A 21,453-nucleotide genomic window follows, 5' to 3' on the forward strand; every position below is an offset into this window, starting at 1 on the left:
AAGCTAAAGGTGGTTGTCGCCTCAAGGTTACCTCCCTAAAAGTAAGAGGGGATTGTACCATTAAAAACGCTCACTCTAAATGCCCCCCCCCCCTCCAGTTCCCAGTGTAAAAAAAATAAAATAAAAAAGAGAATGCACCAGGTGCTTTTCAACACCAGCAAGGGCACCGCATCATCATGCACTCTATGTGTTTAACCACGTGAATTGAGAAAAAAAATAAAGACACCTTAAGTCGTCCAAAAAATAAATAAATAAATAAATAAATAGATAAATAAATAAATAGATAAATAAATAAATAAAACCACAATCCAGTAGAAAAGCCTTGTTACACATGACAGAGCCTGTTGGGTTTTTCCTCGGTTTTCCATGGCTGACAAGCAAAATAACAGCAAATCAACTATCACACACCTGTACAAAAATCCATTATCACTAGCGATCTAGTAGCAAAGCTGTAAGGACCAAAGGATCAGAATTTTTAAAGCCACGTATCACAGATTATTTATAGATCGTACTCATATGGAACAAACTGCAAACTTTCCATTGAACAAAGGGCCGAGAGAAAGCAGATCTGCAGCGGCAATACAACTTCAAATGTGGACACTTGAAATTGTATCGAGATTGAGCTCAGAAACGACCAGATGGTTTTACTGATTTGTGTGTTTATTTTCATATAAATGTGAGTGTGCATGCCCTCCCTCCCACCTCTCTAAGACACAGATTCTAACTTGAATTGGAATCGATTCAAAGACCATCAGGTATGACTCAAAGGCATTTCTTTTTCTTTTTTTTTCTTTTTTTTTTTTTTTATCTAAATGAGAGCTCTTCAAATACTGAATAAGTAGAACGGGTTTAACAAATTTGAACTGTCAGAAGATCAATGAGCAGGAGGGAAGGCTTCATCTCCTCTCGAATAAGCTGTCATGATAAAAAACAAAGCATGGAACAAACACGAATTTTGGCAACAAAAAGCCTATAACACTTGATTAAAAACATACGTAGACAGACTTACACACATTGCGCACACGCACGCACGCACACACACACAGGCATGCATGCACACACGCACACACACACACACACACACACACACACACACACACACAGGCACGCATGCACGCACGCACGCACACACACACACACACACACACACACACACACACACATCAATGCATGCACTCAACACACAGTGAACTGGAAAAATAATTGCAGTCAAATGAAACCTGGTAAATTCTTAAAGTATACTATACATACATGTCGTTTACCCAAAGTTGAAAAAACAAAACAAAACAAAAGGGAGAGATCACACTGGATCAAAGCATGCAGAAGTCCACTGCTCTACTGTAGCTTCACTCCTAGCAGACTACAAGAGCGATAGAATGTATGAAAGAGTGTAGGAGAGAGAGGGGTAGAGAAAGAGAGAGAGAGAGAGAGAGAGAGAGAGAGAGAGAGAGAGAGAGAAATGCCCCTGTCCTGAGCAGTTAAAGCCACCAGGTCAGCCAGGAGTGACCCACTCCCTACACCACAGGGCACTGGGGTGCTTTCTTCAGTGGCAAGTCTTCTTCTGACCCTCCATCTTTGTCCTGCGGGGGGGGGGGGGGGGGGGGGGGGAGTCGTGAGGACGGGGAGAGGGGAGAGGATGGTCGGCTAGGGGAGACGATCAGAGAGATGTTTTTTTCGGCTTCAACAGCCCCTTTCGTTCAGGACTTTCCAGTTCTGGTTGCGGAATGGGGATCACGGCGGTGCTCGGCCACCGTGGAGGGTCGGGGTCTGGGTGAAGCGGGAGTGTCGTGCGCAGGGTGGAGGTAAGTGTGCGGAAATGTGTGTGGAGCAGTTGAGCGGGGGCGACGGGGCGAGGATGGATCGGGTGAGGAGCTGAGGGTGCGGCGCAAAGGGGGTGGGCGACGGGGGTCAGAAAGCCAATCTTCGTCCGCAGGCTTATAGAGCCTGTGTCTTGAGCTCGATGGGCTCTCCCCTGGTGTCCTGCTGGCTCTCGGCCTCGGGGGGCCTGTTGCCTTTCAGCGTGGCCAGCCGCTCGGAGAGGCCGCGCATGCGGGGGAACAGCATGAAGTCGTACAGCAGCGCGCCCATGGCACCACCGATCATGGGTCCGACCCAGTACACCTGGACCACAGAGACAGAGGAGAGAACGCGTCCGTGAGTTCAGGTTCATTCCGTTATTCCCGTTTCAATGCCGGGCTCCTTGAGCCGTAGCTAAAAAAAAACAAAAAACGATCCGCTTACCCAGTGGTTGACAAAATTCCTGACCAAGACTGCAGGGGCGAAGGACCTGGCAGGGTTCATTCCCGCTCCAGTGTAGTACATCTAAAAATAAAGAGACAGAAACACTAGTCGGTTAATAACGCAGGCAAACCAGGTGCAACCAAATAATTGCGCTTTTCCTCATATAAAAAAAGACTCGTCGGACACGTACCCCGAGGAGGTGTCCCATGAGCACGGAGAAGCCAATGGCCAGAGCGGCAGAGCCAAGACGCCCATTGCGTCTCTCATCAGTCACGGCAAAGATACAGACCACCAGCTGCAAGGTGAGGAAGACCTCCATGGTGGTGGCCATGCCAAGGCTGATTCCTGGCTGCAGCTGGATAAACGTAAAGGAGCAAATAAATGCTATTAAAAAGGGGGACGATGGAAAAAAACTAATGGTTTTAATGAGCCTATACACGGGTCATGTACCGTATTGGTAACATTAGTCAAGTGACATAATTCTTAAAACGTGCTGAGATTTCTAATCGGCTTGAAATTAATATTCACTTCATGGGTTACTTTTTCATAGCACAGAATGATTTTCTATTAGTACTTAAAAAAAAATAATCCGTAATATAATTATTTCTGAAACAGCGTGCGGGAGCCACCTTTTGTCTTGTAAGGTCAATTCTTTACGCATGCAATGTGACGGAATCACAGGCCGGATTGTGTTTTTGAAGGACGGCAGTTTCCTTACCGTGTTGAGCGCCAGGTTGCCCCTCATGTTGTTGGGTGTGACCCCATAGAGAACTGCACCACCGGCCAGCGCTCCTAGACACTGAGCGATTATGTAGAAGAAGGCGCGGAACAGGGACATCTGGGAGCCAATCAGGTAGGCGAAGGTGACGGCTGGGTTGATGTGTCCTCCACTGATGTGGCCGATGGACTGAATGAGGGTGGCGGCTGCCAGACCAAAGCAGAAGGCTACGTGCAGAACGTTATGAGGGGCGGTGGTCCCGCGCAAGGCTGCCCCAAGCCCAAAGAACACAAAGAACATGGTGCCGTAGAACTCGGCGAACACCGCCCGCCAGAAAGACATGGACCGGAACTCCCACATGGTGGCAAAAAAATTTCAAAACCCCAAAGCGAGAGAGAGGGGAGAAGAATCAGCAAGGGAGACTCTTCCAAAAAAAAATGAATCAATCAACTAAAAAGGGGTCGATTCCTTTAGATCAAGCTTCTCTACCCTGTCTCCCAGAGAGAATCTGCGGTGTGAACGGAAAGCGAACTACAAAAAAAAAATGATCCCCGGAACAGAAACGCCTCTCTAAAACTAAATGCTACTGCACATACACCGCTCCACATGTAACTCTCTACGAGCCCACGTCGCTAGCCGTCTCTAATCTGCCTAATCTGCTTTCTGAATGCAACTTTCATACATAGAGAGCTCCTGGTTGGAGCAGCGCATCAGTCTCCGTGCATCTATACGCCAACTCTGCTGGTGGTTAGTAGAAGACCATGGATAGACAAACGTTAAGCATGTCCTGCAGACATTCAGCCTCTATGCCAGAGCAGGGGGGAGTTAACAGGGCTTTTTATAAGGGCCTAGGGCCACGGCCACCCCGCCAAGCCCAGGGGAGGGGTCAGTGCACAATGCTACAAATGAAAACAAAATCCCTTAACCCGTCTATTACCCTGACCTCTCTCTGCTCATACCAGCGATCACCCTGAACCTGAACTATCCCACATCCCACACAAAGGACTGACACGCGGTAACCGCTCGTCATTATCTGGAAAACCGAGAAATAAAGAGAGAACCAAACTGCAAAAATGAGCCCAAAATAAATAAAAGAAAGCGAAAGCGTCCTTGAGTGAGCCATTAAAGTAGTGCTCGGTTAAATTTATGGGACAGAATTTTGGAACGTAGGGAGTAACAGCAAACTGTACTTTCACCGCTGCTGCGCAGGATATCGCTTGCAGAAAGCTCTCAGGTGTTAAATTCACAATCAGCCGGGATTCACATAGCAAGTTGTTGGTTTTTTTTTTGGGGGGGGGGGGCGATATGGATCCTTTGCGGCTTGCTTAAAGTTTTGAAACAAAGAAAGTATTCAGCCATGACCTTGAGACCCCGCCCCCAGCCCCCCGGAAAGCGCATTGAACTTGAGGCTTGAAAAGGGGAAAGCAGGGCTCTACCTGGGATCGGCCGGAGGTGATTTTGCACATTTGAAAATTCTGGTCAACTTCAAATCATGCAATCGATTGTTTTTGCAGCATGAGATGATCACCCCAATTCAACTAAAACGTTTGGCATGGTGTTTAATCTATAAAAGCCGGACAGTCATGACACAGCAAGACCTACAATCATTTTGCACGATCTTCCATAACCAACGCATCGTATTCACGCCGATCAAAACGAAAGCACTCATCACCCCGATTCAAGCAACTTCTCCATTTCTCGATTTGTGTTCTGGACGGGTACGAGTCGATTTGGCGGCGGCAGAACTGATTAGGCAGAGCTTTACATTGTGTGTGCTGGACGGGCCGCGAGGCTCAGGGCAGATAAAGCACTGGAAAATCCATGCTTGGAGAGGACGAGGGGGGCAGCAGGCCTGGCATTGAGCTTCTGCACTGGAGCATCACGCTGACCAGGGCAGCCAGAGAGAACGGCCGCAGCCCGCTGAAAGGATTATGCTGCGCTCTACGCTTTTCTGCTTTAGGCAGCGGCACAAAACGCTGGCAGCAACAGTTTCTGCTGCTTTCTATGAAGTGTTTGTCTTGTCGGTGCCGTTGTATCTATAAAGAGTTGCCTTATCCGCGGGCCAGAGTGCCCATGTTCTTCTCTGCCTGTTGCAGAGCTCCCTGTTGCACGGGAAAAATCATCCGAAAAATATTGAGGGGAGAATTTGCCTGAATTTATGAAAGTGGGAAGTCGTCTTTTTATCGGTTTTACATTTAACAAAAATGTCCATATTATTTAAAGTAAAGCCTGGCATTTTTAACGATTGTTTGTCATCTAAAGAGAAGAGAAAAATGGTCTGAGTTGATTAGAAAGGTGCTTTGGGCACAATCAGAGTTGAGCCTGTGACCATCGACAGTGTATGTCTGCTAAACTATATAGAAGTAAAGAGCATAACCAGTTCACGTCCATTATGACACGCGTGACGGTCCTCTGTGGCTGTCACCATCAGTGATAAGCCACCTTTTGTGGATCTAAGCCCGTTCTACAGGGTACGGTGTTTAAAAGATGCTTGCACGGAGCTTTTCCCGTGCCCTTGGTCCAGACTGCTGACACGTGCACAACCTGCTGTGAGCCCCTGAACATGTCGTACCGCAATGGAACCCAGACCTATGATCTGATCATGCAGCTGGGTTGAATATAAAAGACCTGCTTACAGCAGGCGTCAGAGCTGCTAGTTAATAGACAGAGGGACTAGATATAAAACTGTATAACTAATATTTTTATGTTGGGTGGAGATTTCTCCATTTTCTGACTTTAATAGTCTCTAAGAAATTATTTGAGGTTATTTCAAAGTGCCATTCTATATTAAACAGTATTCAGGATGAAGAATACAGACAAATTACAGAGGGCAAAGTTGATATGAAGCAATGAGTTTGAGTTAACTTTGTGTTATGTTGGTTAATCAAGGTGTGGGTTTAAAATAAACACTTGGGACTGGTCACTGGATCATTAATTAACTGTGTATTAAATATGAATTTACAAATATATTCAACATTTTTAGATAGATAAAATTGCAGATACATATGCAAAATATGCATATTGTGGATATGTGAATAATATCAATCTATAATATATTGAATATGTATTTAGTAAAGCATCGGTAGGTACACAATCGTTTTACAAAGCATGCGTAGCTTTAACTTCCAACTATGTGAAAAGCAGCAATTACAATACATCTAAATGAATGACAACTCTGTTCCTGAGGATCCCATTATTATTATTTTCACAAAATAAAGCATAGTAAAATGATGAGGAGTAATGTATGATATGACTGCGATTATGGCAAAAAATGCAAAGCCATGGTGCTGTGGAACACCAGCACTACATAGTGGTCACACAGTAATTATTCATTTTAACAGGTTCTATGTATTATTGAAGCTTATTTAGCAAGAACGACACTACATCAGTGTTTGTACAGTGTATACAGTGTGTATAGTGGCAAGAAATTCACAAATCAGTGCTAGGTGATTATACTAACTTCTGTGAGATTATAATAAAGGATGCTTCAAGACTACGACGTAGTCAATGTGTCTTCAACCGTTTATTAGAAATGTGTAGCCAAAAACGTCCACATTTTCAACAAACACAACAAATTGCAGTGTACCTGCTTAACAAACACGACTTAAAACTCTCAGTAAAAATAACTCAGGAGGCTTGGTGGACTGAGTAGGATTCTTGCACTCATCTCACAAAGGAAGGATTTTGTTTTTGTATATGCTACAACGTGACTGAAGGAGGCTGTAGCAGAAGTCAGTTTTACACTTGCCTTATGTATCATTACCATATTTCATAAGCTTGCATGGACAACAAATGCAGCTTTGCAAAAGGTGCTGCAGGACAAAAAAGTACCATAGTTTCACTGTACCACGGTCGCAACACAAACCGAGTTGAACAGGCATATTCATTTATTTTGAATACGGACATTTCTCAAGTGAATAAACTGTTGCATAATATTTTCAGTTAAATTCTTGAATTGAAAAACACATGTGAGCCAAATCCTGTTGTAAAAATTAAGAAACTAAATGTAAGTGCAATTTATAGTACAAACATTAACTCTTAAAAAAAAAAAATCAGTTTGAAAATAGGCATTTTGGAATTTGGAATATTCATTAAGTAATCTTGTTGAAATTGCAGAGGAAAGGAGACAGAGGTTCTAAGACATAAGCGTATTCCATTAGTTGTTTAGTCAACGGACATTGAACAATTCCACTTAAACCAAATTGTCCATGCAGAATAGAACGGCAAAGCACACACTGTATAACCACCGAGGATCTCCGTGCACGTCTGCATCCAACCGCAGCTCGATGCCTCTGAGGGGTTTGGCTTTGCAAGCTGCAGTTCAGATTCTTCCCAAACATGGATGCCAACTCGTTTTTTCAACTCACTTTAACTCCAATGCAGGTGCCGGTCGACGTTGAACTACTCAAGGTCTGGCATTTCTGTTAGGAAGAAACACAAACGTTGGTTAAGGACATAATCAACTCCAACAACCACGTGGCATGTATGACTATCACTAAAAAGGAAAAACCTCCTCAAACTCCACTTACTTTCGTCGTCGCTGTCTGCGGGCTCATGCTGTAAATCATACAAAAGAGTTATTAAAGTAAACGTTTAACATGCGGCCACGTTCAAAACAGTGATTCTTTTCTATGTCATCGAGGATCGTACCTCATCATCCGCACCATCCAAATCTGGTAGATCATCCCCTCCCATGCTGCTCATCATCTGCAGAAGATTTCACAGAAAATAGCGATCAGGTTATAGCGACCACATTAACAACCCTGTCACAACGTCTGGCAATGCCTGAGCGCTGCCAGGCGTGCCTACCTCTGAAAATTTGTCAAAGCTTGAAATATCCTCATCTGTGTCGTCTTCCCAGTCTTTCCAGTTGTTGAAGTCAACACTAAGCCAGGTCACCTACGAGGGTTGCAAGATTTACATTTTTTTTTTTTAACAATGGAATAATCTGTCGTTCACTGATTTTTTTTTTTAATGTATAATGTTATCGACAACATGTGATGCCAATGTTAATAAGACTCAGGTCTGCTTTTATTATTATTTGCATAATTCACGACTATATCCTTAAAATTAAGTTAAAGAAAGTCTGCAACAATTAATAAATTGGATGCATTTTATTTTCGTAAATTCCTTACCAGTTACACAGCTGTAAACGCTAACATTACAGCCAACCAGTAATTACTGTACAATTAAACAGCTTAACATCTAACAAGGATTAACAAGTATAATATTACTAGGGGTAATAATCCTAATAGTGGTACCAATTAAGTTAATTTGTTATTAGTTCCCTTCTGATAATGTAGGGAAGAAATGATGAACCAAACGTACCCTTGCTTTGTCTTTGGTTAGCCGCGGCCAAGACTTTCCCGCCTCTGCTTTTCTTAAACAACACAACACAGACCTGTCTGTGCGCCTGTGCTTGGATCCCTGCAACCAAGGGTGAATGTTTCATAAAAGTGGACACAACAGGAAGTATTGTTGTCCGCTACGAGGGGCACAAACTTACTTTGGGATCAATGTCCTCATAAAGGTCCAGTTCGTTTTGGTGTTTGACATTGTCTGTCCCACCAACACAACTGAAGAAATGTGGAGCAAGAAATGTGAGATTTGATATACGAATAAACCAACTCATGTCGTTGCCGACATGTCAAATGGAGTAAAGGAATGGGGAAAATTGAGAAGTTTACAAACTCTTACCAGAAATTCATTTTAGACTGGCCGAATTTGACTTGCACATCTTTACTGTCCTCCACGCAGAACTCTATAAAAACAGAGTCCCGTCTGTCGTACCATTTAGCAGCTGCAGATTGCCTGATGGAACAAGCGGTCGAGAAAATGTGATATACACAAAATAAAAAAAATAAAAAGACATAACCCACAGGTAAATGACTCATCATCTCACAAGATTATTTGTGGTTATTGGATCGATCGACATACATACAAGTTCCTTTCGTTTTATTACTGTTTCCATACAGGGTTATACCAATAACAGTATTGAGGGGCGGTGACACTGCACAGTGACGCTCTGATGAAGGTTAAATATATATTTGTATTCGTATATCTGGATAATGACAACGACGTGCAATGGAATCTGCGTGATCGGGCATATTGCACCTTGCACGTCATGACCTCATCTGATGTCACACCCTGGTCATGTTACGTGAATGACACGCCCTTCCAACCGTGCGCGCACTACTGTGAGGCGAAACATGCGCATGTGTGTGCGTGTCCCCCCCGTTTATTATTCTCACAAATGTGTTGTGCACGGCGCTCGGAGCTCGCCCGTCTCACCGTCACACTAATGTTGTTGTCACACTAATCTCTGTCGCAATGTAGCTTGAATGTTATTCTCCCTTGTAAGTCGCTTTTGGATGAAAGCGTCTGCAAAGTGACTCCACGTAAATCTAATGTAAATGACGTCGCTGCGGGACCGCACGTGACGTGTCGAAACGGCGAAACCTGACGCAGCGGGGAGCTCTCCCCGGTCCCCACTCGCATCCGCCCGCGGGACCGCGTGACGGCGCCGGGTCCGCGCTAGGCTAACAAGTAGCCGGCGGGAGGCCTCGCCCGCCCGCGCGTCGGACCACCGATCATGTGACCGCTGCGTTGTCAACAGCGAGCCCCCCCCAGAAGGACGGGAGGGCGCGGAGCCGACGAAAAGCGAGGAGAGCGGCGGCGCCCGCTGCCCCCCACACGCACGCACGCACACACACACACACACACACACAGATGAAGTCGCCTCCATATTAAAAAACAACAACAATGTTTTTACACCTTGACATGAGCTCCACGTCTCCTCCGCTCGTACTTTTTTTTTTTCTACCTCCACATTGTAGCTCGCTAGCTAGCTCGTAAGGCGATGAGGGGGGGGGGGGGGGGGGGAACAACAACCCAACTCTTTCGACACGTTCAGGTGCAAGGACGCAAGCCTCCAAACTCACATTGTGTTGTTTCTACACCGGTGTCAGGCCGACGTCTCCAGCCGCACTCGATGCCTTTTTTTGTTTGTTTTGTTTTTAAACCCCGGGGTAAGAACGGAGCGACGCGCAGGGTCCAAACATTCACAGCCGTGGAAGGTGCGCTGCTCTGCGCAAACGCCGCGAGATCCGCCCGACTCTCGCCTCCCCTTCACGGGAGGTGAATAATGCTGCGTTCCGTCGGAACTCGGAACTCGGAGCCCGGGCATTCCTACCCCCCACCCCCCGTGTCGCGTTCCACCGCTCCTGTGTCGGGGGGGGGGGGGGGGGCGGCGTGACGCGCGCAGTAAGTGCACGTTGGGTTTGGCAAACTTGTGAATTCTGCAAGCTTCACAGCGTATGTTGAGGTCACATTAAAAAAAAAAAAACTAGAGCAGTTTGCATCGAAGTTCGACGTGTTGTCAAAATCAAATCTATGCGAAGGTAACTCTGTTCACCGTTAACGGTATGTGTCGTCATGTGGCTGTGACGTCAGGTCTTTCGTCTCGGCAAACTCGTACCAGAGCCGCCTGCACCGAAACTCCTAGTACCGGAAATCCCGAATTGTGGCCGGTTCTTTGCACTTTTCCCCACGTGGGAGGCACGATTTTCCCGAGTTTCGAGCTCAATGGAACGCAGCATTAGATTCTGGAGGATGCTGCAACTATACATTTCTAAGATCCTTTATAATGGATTGATCAAAAGTATACATACTAAATATCTTGAATCTCTTATTAAAACGCTGTTACTGTATGCACTCTAAAAGTCAAGTCAAGTAAACCTTTATTTATAAAGCGCATTTCATACCAGGGCAACACAATGTGCTTTACAGAAAAATACTTGCTTTACAAAGAAAATATATAAAATGTCTGCAACCATGAAAACAGTCAGTGCAGAATAAACAAATCTCACAACGTACAGAACACACACACACACACACGCGCACACACACACACACACACACACACACACACACACACACACACATACACACACACACACACACACAGAACGGAGTCATAGACTGTAGTGAACGGCAGGGTTTTTAACCTGCTTTTAAAAGTGTTCAGAGTGGGGGCCTCTCTCAGGTCCTCGGGCAGGGTGTTCCATCTACTTGGGGCATAGATACCTGCTTTAGAGTTAGTAGAGGGATGGTTAAAAGACCACTGCCTGGGGACCTGAGAGTTCTTGCTGGTTCGTGTGTAATGAGCATTTTTTTCTATACTTCATATACTTAACGGGGAGCCAATGTAAAGATCTAAGAACAGGTGTAATGTGTTCAAACTTTTTAGTCCCAGTGAGAATGCGTGCAGCCACATTTTGGATTAACTGTAGCCGCTGCACAGCTGATTTAGGGAGGCCGGTGAATAGGCCATTCCAGTAGTCTAATCTACTCGTTATGAATGCATGGATTCATTTTTCAGTCTGCTTATGACAGGAAGCCTCTTAATTTTGAAATATTTTTCAGATGGTATAGAAGGCTGATTTTGTGATGTGATTGATATAGCTCTTAAAATTTAGACCGCCGTCCATGATTACGCCCAGATTTCTGGCTTCATTTTTGCTCTCCAGAGACAGAAAGCTGAGATGAGCTGCAATATTCTGCCTTTGCACCAAAGCTGAGTGTTTCTGCTTTTTCTTTGTTCAGTTGTAAAAAGTTCTGTGACATCCATGCATTAATATCATTAATATCATTAATACACTGAGTGAGGGAGTGTATGGGGATGTAGGTCATCCGGAGATCGGAATATGTACAGTTGTGAATCATCTGCAAAATTATGGTAATTTATTCTGTGTTTCTTTATTATATGTGCAAGTGGGAGCATATAGAGGTTAAACAGTAATGGTCCAAGAATCGACTCTTGGGGCACTCCACTTATAATATCTACTTTGTTCAAGACAAAATCTTTAATGGACACAAGGAACTGCCTGTCCTGTAGGTAGGTTCTGAACCCGTTTAGAACTGGGCCGGATAGGTCAACCCATTTTTGTAATCTCTAATATATTATGATAGTCAACAGTGTCAATGGTAGCACTGAGATCCGGGAGCACAAGAACAGTTCTTTTTTTTTTTTTGAATCAGTGTTTATATGCAGATCATTCACAATTGTAATAAGCGTTTTTAATGTGCTATGATGAGGTCGAAAACCAGATTGATAAGTGTCTAAAAGACAGTTTGATGTTAGATAGTTGTTAAGCTGAAGGTAAACTCTTTTTTGAAGTATTTTGCTGAGGAAAGGCAGGTAGGCAATGGGCCTGTAGTTAGCAATAACCGTTGCATCAAGATTGCTCTTCTTCAAGTTCAAGTTCAAGTTCAAGTTCAAGTTCAAGTTCAAGAGATTCTTCAGGAGTGGTTAAATGACAGCTGTTTTAAATGCTGCAGGAAATATACCTGATTGAAGAGAGCCGTTTATCCTTTCTAATACCTCATGTGCTAGGCATTTTAAAACAGTTTTAAAAATGTGGTGGGGAGAGGTTCAAAGCAGCAGGTGGAGAACCCGAGCTGACCAACAATATTGTCTAGTTTTTTTTAATGTCTAAAGGGACAAAGTGAGACATGGCAGCAGTCATACTACTGGAGAACTGGAGAGAATGTAGAGAATTCTTCACATTTTTCAGTGGAGAGCATCTCTGGTGGGGTTGTAGACGCTGGAGTAATAAGTCGATCAACAGTGGTGAACCTGAAGTTTTGTCTTTCTGCACTTTGCCTGGCGACACTCTCTCTTAAGCTGCCTAACAACCGCTCCATTTCTCCAGGGGGCTTTTTGTTTTTCTATGTTTTTAGTTTTAACAGGTGCAAAGTTGTCAATGATATTTTGTTTTTTTTGAGTTTAAGTTGTTCAGAGGATCCTCAGTTGATGATGCCATGAACGGTAACTTGTTTACAGTTTGAAGGAGATGTAAAAGGGAAGCATTTCTAGGCTCTCCCTTGGAGCTAGAGATCTATTGGCCGTTAATGTTATAATGACATTATCATGCAGTTTCCCAAATTATTTATTTTAAAATATTATATCTTTAAAATTATATATCTTTGTTACAATTATACATAGATAGAAAAAAAAATAAACACACTTTTGTAAACTGGATATTTCACCTTTATGTTTCTCTTTTAAGAAGGAAATAGAATGTGATTTTATACTTGATCTCATTTTTTTTTTGGATTAAAATAGATTTACTGACTTTGGATGGTTATAATAACTTCACTCCTATTTTAGAAGATAGCCTATAATTTATTTTTAAAACAGTGTATATAAATGTCAGCATTAGAAGAACGATCAAGACAGGCACAGTAAAATCCCTGTAATTTATAAGCTAAATCATCATCATCTAACATTTGATCTACTGTACTTAAGATTGGGCACTATACAATTTCCTATCCTTAAATTCAACCATGCTACAGCCTTTTTGGTATATGCACACTAACAAACAAATAAAAGTTTTACATGATCACGCAAACTATTGTACAAAGTGTAACCACCATGATGGAGATGATTTAGCTTATGTAAGGATATATAAAAGAGATGGTAATAGCAAGATGGAAGATAATGTACAATGATAATGCTATTTCCCTGATGCTTATTGGCTGATTGAAGTATAGTGGAGTGCAATTAAGGAGTGATTGAAATATCTTTGCAGTGCTTGAAAATGTGCAAGGGTGTGCAACAGAACCTTAACGGTTTTTGTGGCTTTAGAATTGTGCTATTTTTTGGAACTGCGGTTTCCTGCTTTGATGCGATTCAACAATAAGTATGGAATTTTCTCCCTTTCGCCCTCCTGCCAGGACCCCCTCTGCCAGGCTCTCTCTCCGTGTTTGAAGCAACCGAAAATGACATGTATGCTGGAGACATGTACTGACAGGTGACACAATTCTATATATCACATATTACATTATAAAATAAATACGGTAAATAAGGTAATTAAAATAAGGTAATGTGCAAATGATAACCGTTGATAGGTTGGAAGGACACTATGTGTATTATCCCATACATGGCAAATATATTAATTGTAACATGTTTGACATTGTGACACGGTTGACTGGTGTAAACTGTTAGAAGGAGCTGGGCCATTAATGTTAGCACAACAGCATCCGGAAAAATGAGTGCTTATGTCTCTAACTTTGGTTACTTGAGACTGAAGCTCCACTGCATACAGTAGACAGGTGGGTCATTGATGAAGGCGACAGCCAGAGGTCTGCATGAGTAGCAGCGAGGGGAAGGAGGAGACTCTTCGGGGTGTTGCCTGGTTGCCACTGGCAGAGCCTTAGCAGGGAAAGATAAAGGCAAATACTACTGCTTATTCCAATATTTATGCCCAATAAATCAGCCGGAAAAGCCATGGCAATGGAGAGTGGAGGAGGACCAGGTAGAATCCATAACCTATCTGTTTTTCAACTACCGCGCCACTTTATTCCAAATTCCACTGATAATAAATAAGTACAAACAATGGAAATGAGCTCTCGCGCATTTTGACAATTACAAGGCTGTTCATCGGCTCTGTGTTCATCACAATTAACGGAGGTTAATAATAAGCACAGGACTGTGACGTTTTATGTGTGTGACGTCTTCGGTTCTTAACAGGATAGTGGTGCGCAGTGGCGGGATCGTTCCATAGAATAAGAGACAAGGTAGGTCTATCTGGCGATACTTTATTATGTCATGTGATGGCATTTCACAGATGCTTCATGTTACTTGGATGTGATACTTTTTAGAGTTGTTTTGAATTGCCGGTCTCGTCATACAACTCAGAGAGCGGTGAAAACAACGAGGGACGTCTTGGACAATAGCGTTTCAAGTAATTTATCACGTTTTCCCTGCGCTCCAGAGCAGAATGTGTTGTTTGTAGTCGCCCACACGCAACCAAACAGTGATTTCTTAACGATAATACCATCTTTAAATATACATATTTATTAATGAATTTAGCAGTTTTGTTTATTTTTAATTGTAATTACCAAACAGCGTGGTCGAAGAGCGTCGGCACCGTCACGGGTTATTTATAAATCAATCCACACGCATTTGATCCGTCGTGAGGGTTTGGGCGCTGAGACGGGCAGCCAGCGTCGGCCACTCCGAGGTGTGATCCACGGGGGAAAAACAAACACGTTTCGGCCAATCACGCGTGCGGTGTGACGAACTTCCTGGTCATATGTTTTCCGTGGCTCCCAGGCTTGAGTGTTTATGGTTATTTTAGACGCGCACCTACGGGACAGAAAGCTACAGGCGGGGATATAAGAGGAACAAAATATATATATATATATATGAATAAAGAATAAAAAAATAAAAAAAAACACGAGAAACGTCCGCGCGGCCGATCTGTCAGGCAGCAGGCGTGGACCGAGCCGAGCCAGATAAGGATAAACAGGCTTTATTCCCACTTAACGCCCAAGGACGGAGGCGGATTCATCCGGAACCGAGGACGGGGGATCGATGGGCTTGTGCGCAAATCTGACAGTTTGGAATTTGACAGCGTATAAGAGCGGATACGATGTCGTGACTACAAAAGAAGCGTTGTCCGCTGATGAACTGCAGCGAGCGGCAGTGAAGGCCTCGTCCGAGCGGAGCGGAGCGCGCGTTAATCCCAGAATAACAGGCGGAGACCAGCTACGGCAAAGGGTGAGGTGTCGGAACAACAACAACAACAACACATACACACACACACACGCACACACACACACCGAGACGTTAGTTGCACATTTAACTCCCCGCGTGGAGTGTCGTACGAATAATGCCGTCGCCGTGTTTTTGTAAGGTTGACTCCACACGCACCGCGCAGCCTTCTAAGTCTCCTCTTTCTTCTACAGGGGCCGTTTAACCGCAATTGCGAGTATTTATGGGATCACAAGGTAACGTATTCACCAAAAAAAGAAAAAGAAACGTGTTTTGTGTGACTGTCAATACGGGCCCTGGTATTAAAAGGCAACCTGTGTCGGATTGGACGCAGGTTCCTTTGTTTACAATCCGCATTTCACAGCAGCTGATCTGCGGTCACCTCCGCCAGCTGAGAGGGACTGGGCCAATGGTCATAAACATATTTTTAACCGCCTTGACATCTGCAACTAGGAATGGAAACGTTTCATTGGGCTACCTAGCTTCCTGGGCTTTGATAACTCCATTGCTCGTACCACCACTTCTCAGTTTTTACATTTCTACCTATATGTTTCTGTCAACTATAGCCTACACAATTGAAATACATTGTCTAAATGAAGCATGCATTTGTTACTTTTCAAAACAGTCGGCCAAACATTTACAGAAGTACACACGCTTACACACAGTGCTCTTAAGAACTCTAAACGTCACAAAACGTCACAAACATGTATAACTGCTCTAGTTATTATGGCCTACTGATAATTCTCAGCGACACTTGAGCTTGTTCTAATGTGAACAGAGCTACTATTCCGACTGGAATCCAGAATAGATCCCTGCATATGTGAAGTTAATTTCCACTATTTATTTATTTATTTATTTTAATATATTTTATATAATATTATATTGATATATGATATATAAATATATTTCAAATTTTATTTTTAAGTGGAATTTGAAGCATTTTAATGGCAAACACTTAGGTAAATAAAAGGTAAAAAAAAAATACTGTGTTAGCACCTCAGCATCAGAAAAATGGAATATTGTGTTGTTTTGAATGTGAAATCATGTTCATGTAAACTACTACACAAAAAAAGGGGTTACTGTAGTATGCTGATTTCCTGTGCGTCTTTTTGTGTAGTTTCCTCTGATGAAATGAGTGTGCGTGGTGGCCAGGGTGGTGATGAGGTGCTGGTGTCACAGGCCGTGTGGGACTACCTGGCTGCCGCCGGGCGACCCTGGCTCATCGACTTCCAGGACAAGCAGGGCATGATCGCAGGTATTATTAGGCGAGGAGAGAGGGGGGGCTGCTGCGCTGTGAGGCTGCAGCCAGTAGACGGCTCCAGGAGGGCCGGGGTGATGGATGGACCCATCTCCAACGAGACCCGTAAAGCCTTCATTGACTTGTGCCGCTGCGCCCGCAAAGAAATGAGCAAACAAGAGGGAGGTCCCAAGAGAAAAAGGACTTTGCTGCCTTGTGTCGGGGTTTTGGAGCCAAACGGAGAAGGGAGTCTCCTTCCGCCCCCACCTCCGCAGCCGCGCCGCTCCCAGAGGCAACAGCAGCAGAGGTTTAGGAAACCCTCCGACGAGGAGCCCTGCGTGATGCTCCACGAGGTGGCCCACAGGAAGGACATGGACCCTGGCGTGGCCGCCCACAGTGAAGTTGAGGACCACACCTCCTGTTCTATCTGCATGGGAGATATAGTTGAGAAGACCACCTTGGAGAGGTGCGGCCACTCTTTCTGCCGCTCCTGCCTGGATCAGGCTTTTAAGGTGAAGAGAGCGTGTCCAGTGTGCCGTCTCGTGTATGGCCAGCTAATCGGGAACCAACCTGCCAACGGTAGTATGGTGGTGGAGAGAGACGTAGACCTAGAGCTCCCTGGACATGGAGGCTATGGGTGTATCTGCATCATTTATAGCTTCCCACCTGGATTTCAAGCGGTGAGTAGACCTAGAATGCTGCGAGCCATTGTAAGAGGAAGTAAAGGGCTAATAAATGTGTTAATCAATTATAGAGGTGTTACAGAAATTAAAGGGTCATGATAGGATCCCAACATTTTAAATACATTTAAAATCACATACTGTACATACATACATTTAATTAGTCTTTATTGAACTTTTGTTTCCGGGTTTCTCGCTAACATTTAAAGCTAAGATTGATCTTAGCAGCTCATTCTTAATTCAACAAATACTTTTATCTAAACATGTCACATGCAATGTTTTATTATTATCATATTTGTAATTATGTACCAGACCCTAGACAATACCAGCCAAAAAGTGACTCATCATTACAAACAGAAACCCTAGCAACCTGCCGTGTGCTTTAATTTAAGCAAAGTAAATATTTCATCAGCATCGATTCCCATGAAAGCCTTTCTGTTGCATCATTTGTCAATACATCCAACAAGCTAGTAAATAAGGAAATATTCCTCAGGGAGAAAAGCCACGAGGTACGTGTACAAACTGATTCACAGCTTGACACGTTTACATATTGTCTAAGCCCCCAACAGGTTGTCCCTAATTGTGTTAAATCTTTAAACAACTTTAAATACATTTCTTTCTCGTTTCCAGCCGGAACATCCAAATCCAGGTGTACGGTACCCAGGAACAGACCGTGTAGCCTACCTCCCAGACAGCCCAGAGGGGAACCGTGTGTTGGGCTTGCTGCGTCGGGCCTTTGAACAGCGCCTTATATTCACAATCGGTACCTCCATGACCACGGGCATGCATAACGTCATCACCTGGAACGACATTCACCACAAGACCTCAGTATGGGGAGGGCCCCGCTGGTACGTATATTCACATCATCCAAGTCTTGAAGCAAGGACCTTATTCCCCGTGTGACCTTCCACTGATGGGGTAATGCTCTCTTACCTTTTTCCGACAGCTTTGGCTACCCAGACCCGACTTACCTGGTACGAGTAACGGAGGAGCTGAGAGAGAAGGGCATCACAGCAGACTGACTGCCTGGAAGAGCCGGGCTATTCAGGAACTTTCTTGGAACTTCTCACTGCCCTTGTGGCAGACATGATTAGGCAGTGGGTTCTGGTTTGAGACTTCTGTGCCGGAATGGGACAGCTAACAATGAAGCCTGGAAGTAATGCTGCAGCAGGCCCCGACCCATATAAGTACTCGTTCTTCTGTTCATTTGTTTTCCTCTGGAGTCGAGTTTAACAAAGTGCTTTGTGTGGAAGGAAATACTTTTGAGTGCTTATACAATCCTCTCTACCTGTCACTGTTGGCAATAGACCGATATCTGATGTACTCTTTTTAAGAGTGTCATTGTTTGTCCATGCTCATGATACTTATTGGGGTACTTATTTAGAAAACAGTACTTATTGAAATCAAAATTTGTTACGTTACATTTAGGCTTATTTCATTGCTGGGGAAACTTTTGATTTATTACAAATATTGTTTTTTGTCTCCCCAGAAATATTGGATAATTTTATTGTTATTGCCTGTTGTACTTTGATTATAAGGCGTAACGACACTGCTATGTTTTGAAATTAATTTTGTTACGTCACATTAAGGCTTATTTAATTGCAGGGGAAAACTTGTGATTTTTTACCATATTGTTTTTTGTTCTTTTTTGTCTCTCCAGCAATGTCGTTGAATAATTTGTTCCCAATTGCCTGTTGTACTTTGATTATAAGGTGTAACAGCACTGCTTCAATAGAGAAATCAGTCTTTTAAGTCATTGCAATCTAATGCACTCACAGGCACTTTGGTACAGGAGTCTGTTTATCAAGCCTCTTTCACACGTGGAACCAGCAATGTCCACTCAGCGCTCTTACCTGATGTGTGGATTCTGGATAGAGAAGGAAAGAATGTTAATTTTATACTCAGTATTGATTAGAATTTCCCTTGTCTCAGAGTTGGTTCAATTTACAGGCATTTTACACAAGTGTACAAAATCTCTCCAAAAAGCCTTGTACATACTAATGCTGTAAACCTTTGCATGCTCGACCCAGGGAACGAGAGTTGCAATTGAGGATATCCAGTAATTTTCCTCTGTGAATTGGCGGATGACGAGGAATATTTGTGGGTTACGTTCCATGTGTGAAAGAGGCTTCTGTGAAGTAGGAGCCATGGTTTGCTTCTGCTTCCTCTTCTTGGAAGAGGGCTCGGGGCAAACACAGATCTGTACATCCAGAAGCTTTTAGCTCGGTTGATACAAGTTGATGTCAGTTGCTTGGAGTTCTTAGTCTTTGGATAATCTTTTATCTTTTTTTTACCTAAATATGAAGAATGTTATTTAATGTGTCAGCACCTTTGGTTGCATCTAAAAACTTCCCTGAAAGTTCTGTCATTTTCAAAGCCCGTTATTCCAAGATGTCTCCCAGGTCCGAGCCACGTTAGTTTGTCAGAAGTACAGTGTGCTCCTTACTAATTACCAGATTTATATTGATGTCATATGTAAAGGGCATATAGACAATATAAAACCAAATCCAAGGCACAAAGCTCTTTAATTATCTATGCCTCTGTTCCTGTCAAACTGGGAAATTTGCTTATGGATTTTCTCATTTGAAATGGGAAATCAGTAATCAAAGATGAATTCCTAAAACATTTAGCAGGAGCAATTGGTATTACATAATACATTTTTGGCAAATTGATCTCATTTGTGCCTTTCTTATATTCAATTTTGATATATATATATAAAAATCTAGCATGTTACTAACTAATGGTAAGCAGGTGTGTTGGTGTGATTTGACAGGTTAACAGCATTTGTTTATTGCTATACTACTTGGCTTTGAGTAAAATGCATACAGTTCAAGACAATACCTATACTGATGTGTATTTAAGTTAGCTTTTCCTTAAAACATTCTAAAGAAAAAGCAAACAAGCTCAGCGTTGAAAGTGCTTTGCTTAGTTTCAAAACATGCTTGACTAGTCGTAAACTGTCATCAATTTTATTTAGATTTATTTAAATGATCTATTTTTCTCCCATCACTTTTTTGTATTTTTTTTTTTTGTTAAGGGACCAATTCAGATGTTCTTGGGGCACAGGATTGTAGTTTACTTAAGCTACCATGCAAACATTTCTATGCAGTACGTGATGCGGAGCAGACGAGGGGGATGGGGGGAGCAAGTTGGAGGGATTGCACATTGCAAATTGAATGTTACTGAAAAGTTAGTTTTGCTTTTCTAATTACATTGATTCGTACTTAGTCTGTTAATATTCAAAACAATGTGCTTTACATTTTAATACTTGAATAAAAAGTTATGTTCTGTTACTGACTGAGTGGCATTCTTTAAGGACCTATTTAAAGGGGCCTTAATAAAATACTGTATCCAACCTATTTAATGCGTCATTGGAAAGTGATGTGCGTTGAGAAGCTTCTTTAAAATCATGGCCTCATAATTTCATGCACATACAAAAGATGCTGTGGCCCGATACCCAATAGCAGACTCTCGCAAAAAAGTTAAACCCTTTTCTCAGGCTACGTGAAAAGAAAATTGCTCCACAGACAAGAGAAATTATTGATATATTAATATAAACAGTTCCTTTAAAGTGCCAATCCATATGACGTCCGTTGGGTGGATTGCACTACAAGGCCCAAGAATTCCTCTGGAAAGTCCCCCCCTCCATCTGGTTTTACCCTTGTTTGCTGTAAGACGGTCACGTTCCAATCTTTTATTGACTCGTTTTGTTTTCCGAGGTTGGGATACTTTCATATCAACAGTTTACTGAGCCGCAAACAGCTTCGCTGCTTCATCAAATTCACTGTGGCTGCCGTTCACTTCTTGGATGTGGCCAATCTTACAGACTGAATGGATATTTCTTGTAACTAAATATAATTTAAAAAAAGATAATAAAATAAAATAAAAAATAATATAAAATAATGTAAAATTCCCTATATGAGAGTACTGTTTTGGTTTTTAAACCAAAACAGTAAGCCTAAAGCCTAAAGTCTGTGTAGTTTTTAATCCTCATCCGCTGATTCGTTTTAGTGTGGCG

General features: G+C 43.0%; 3 protein-coding genes across 3 annotated transcripts; 1 reads left to right on the forward strand and 2 right to left on the reverse strand.

The window, feature by feature from the left end:
- Positions 1–408: 408 nt before the first annotated feature.
- mipa (major intrinsic protein of lens fiber a) lies at positions 409–3,507 on the reverse strand. The gene is made up of 4 exons (XM_080015662.1): positions 2,960–3,507; positions 2,432–2,596; positions 2,242–2,322; positions 409–2,121 (listed from the first exon to the last, which is right to left on the reverse strand). Exons 1-4 carry the CDS (start codon positions 3,317–3,319, stop codon positions 1,936–1,938), a joined length of 792 nt encoding a protein of 263 aa, XP_079871788.1. The 5' UTR covers positions 3,320–3,507; the 3' UTR covers positions 409–1,935.
- A 2,955-nt stretch (positions 3,508–6,462) lies between these two features.
- Positions 6,463–10,057, reverse strand: ptges3a (prostaglandin E synthase 3a (cytosolic)). The gene is made up of 8 exons (XM_080015799.1): positions 9,901–10,057; positions 8,657–8,770; positions 8,466–8,535; positions 8,288–8,386; positions 7,769–7,858; positions 7,610–7,666; positions 7,489–7,516; positions 6,463–7,380 (listed from the first exon to the last, which is right to left on the reverse strand). Coding segments are annotated over exons 1-8 (480 nt in total). The 5' UTR covers positions 9,903–10,057; the 3' UTR covers positions 6,463–7,360.
- A 5,062-nt stretch (positions 10,058–15,119) lies between these two features.
- Positions 15,120–20,560, forward strand: dtx3 (deltex E3 ubiquitin ligase 3). The gene is made up of 5 exons (XM_080015742.1): positions 15,120–15,524; positions 15,713–15,754; positions 16,636–17,435; positions 18,066–18,283; positions 18,382–20,560. The coding sequence occupies exons 2-5, from the start codon at positions 15,742–15,744 to the stop codon at positions 18,455–18,457; spliced, it is 1,107 nt and encodes a 368-aa protein (XP_079871868.1). The 5' UTR covers positions 15,120–15,524; positions 15,713–15,741; the 3' UTR covers positions 18,458–20,560.
- Positions 20,561–21,453: the final 893 nt, after the last annotated feature.

Source organism: Zeus faber (genome assembly GCF_960531495.2).
Source record: "Zeus faber genome assembly, chromosome: 15".
Lineage (NCBI taxonomy): Eukaryota > Metazoa > Chordata > Actinopteri > Zeiformes > Zeidae > Zeus > Zeus faber.

Bases quoted from the DNA above. Each gene is read 5' to 3' on its own strand.
- mipa (XM_080015662.1), bottom strand. From the start codon at position 3,319: ATGTGGGAGTTCCGGTCCATGTCTTTCTGGCGGGCGGTGTTCGCCGAG. The intron at 2,323-2,431 runs GTACGTGTCCGA...CTTTATTTTTAG, and splicing joins TCATGGGACACCTCCTCGGG to ATGTACTACACTGGAGCGGG. The intron at 2,122-2,241 runs GTAAGCGGATCG...TCTGTGGTCCAG, and splicing joins GGAATTTTGTCAACCACTGG to GTGTACTGGGTCGGACCCAT.
- ptges3a (XM_080015799.1), bottom strand. The intron at 7,667-7,768 runs GTAGGCACGCCT...AATCTTCTGCAG, and splicing joins GCTTTGACAAATTTTCAGAG to ATGATGAGCAGCATGGGAGG. The intron at 7,517-7,609 runs GTACGATCCTCG...TATGATTTACAG, and splicing joins TGGATGGTGCGGATGATGAG to CATGAGCCCGCAGACAGCGA.
- dtx3 (XM_080015742.1), top strand. The intron at 17,436-18,065 runs GTGAGTAGACCT...TCTCGTTTCCAG, and splicing joins TCCCACCTGGATTTCAAGCG to CCGGAACATCCAAATCCAGG. The intron at 18,284-18,381 runs GTACGTATATTC...TTTTTCCGACAG, and splicing joins GTATGGGGAGGGCCCCGCTG to CTTTGGCTACCCAGACCCGA.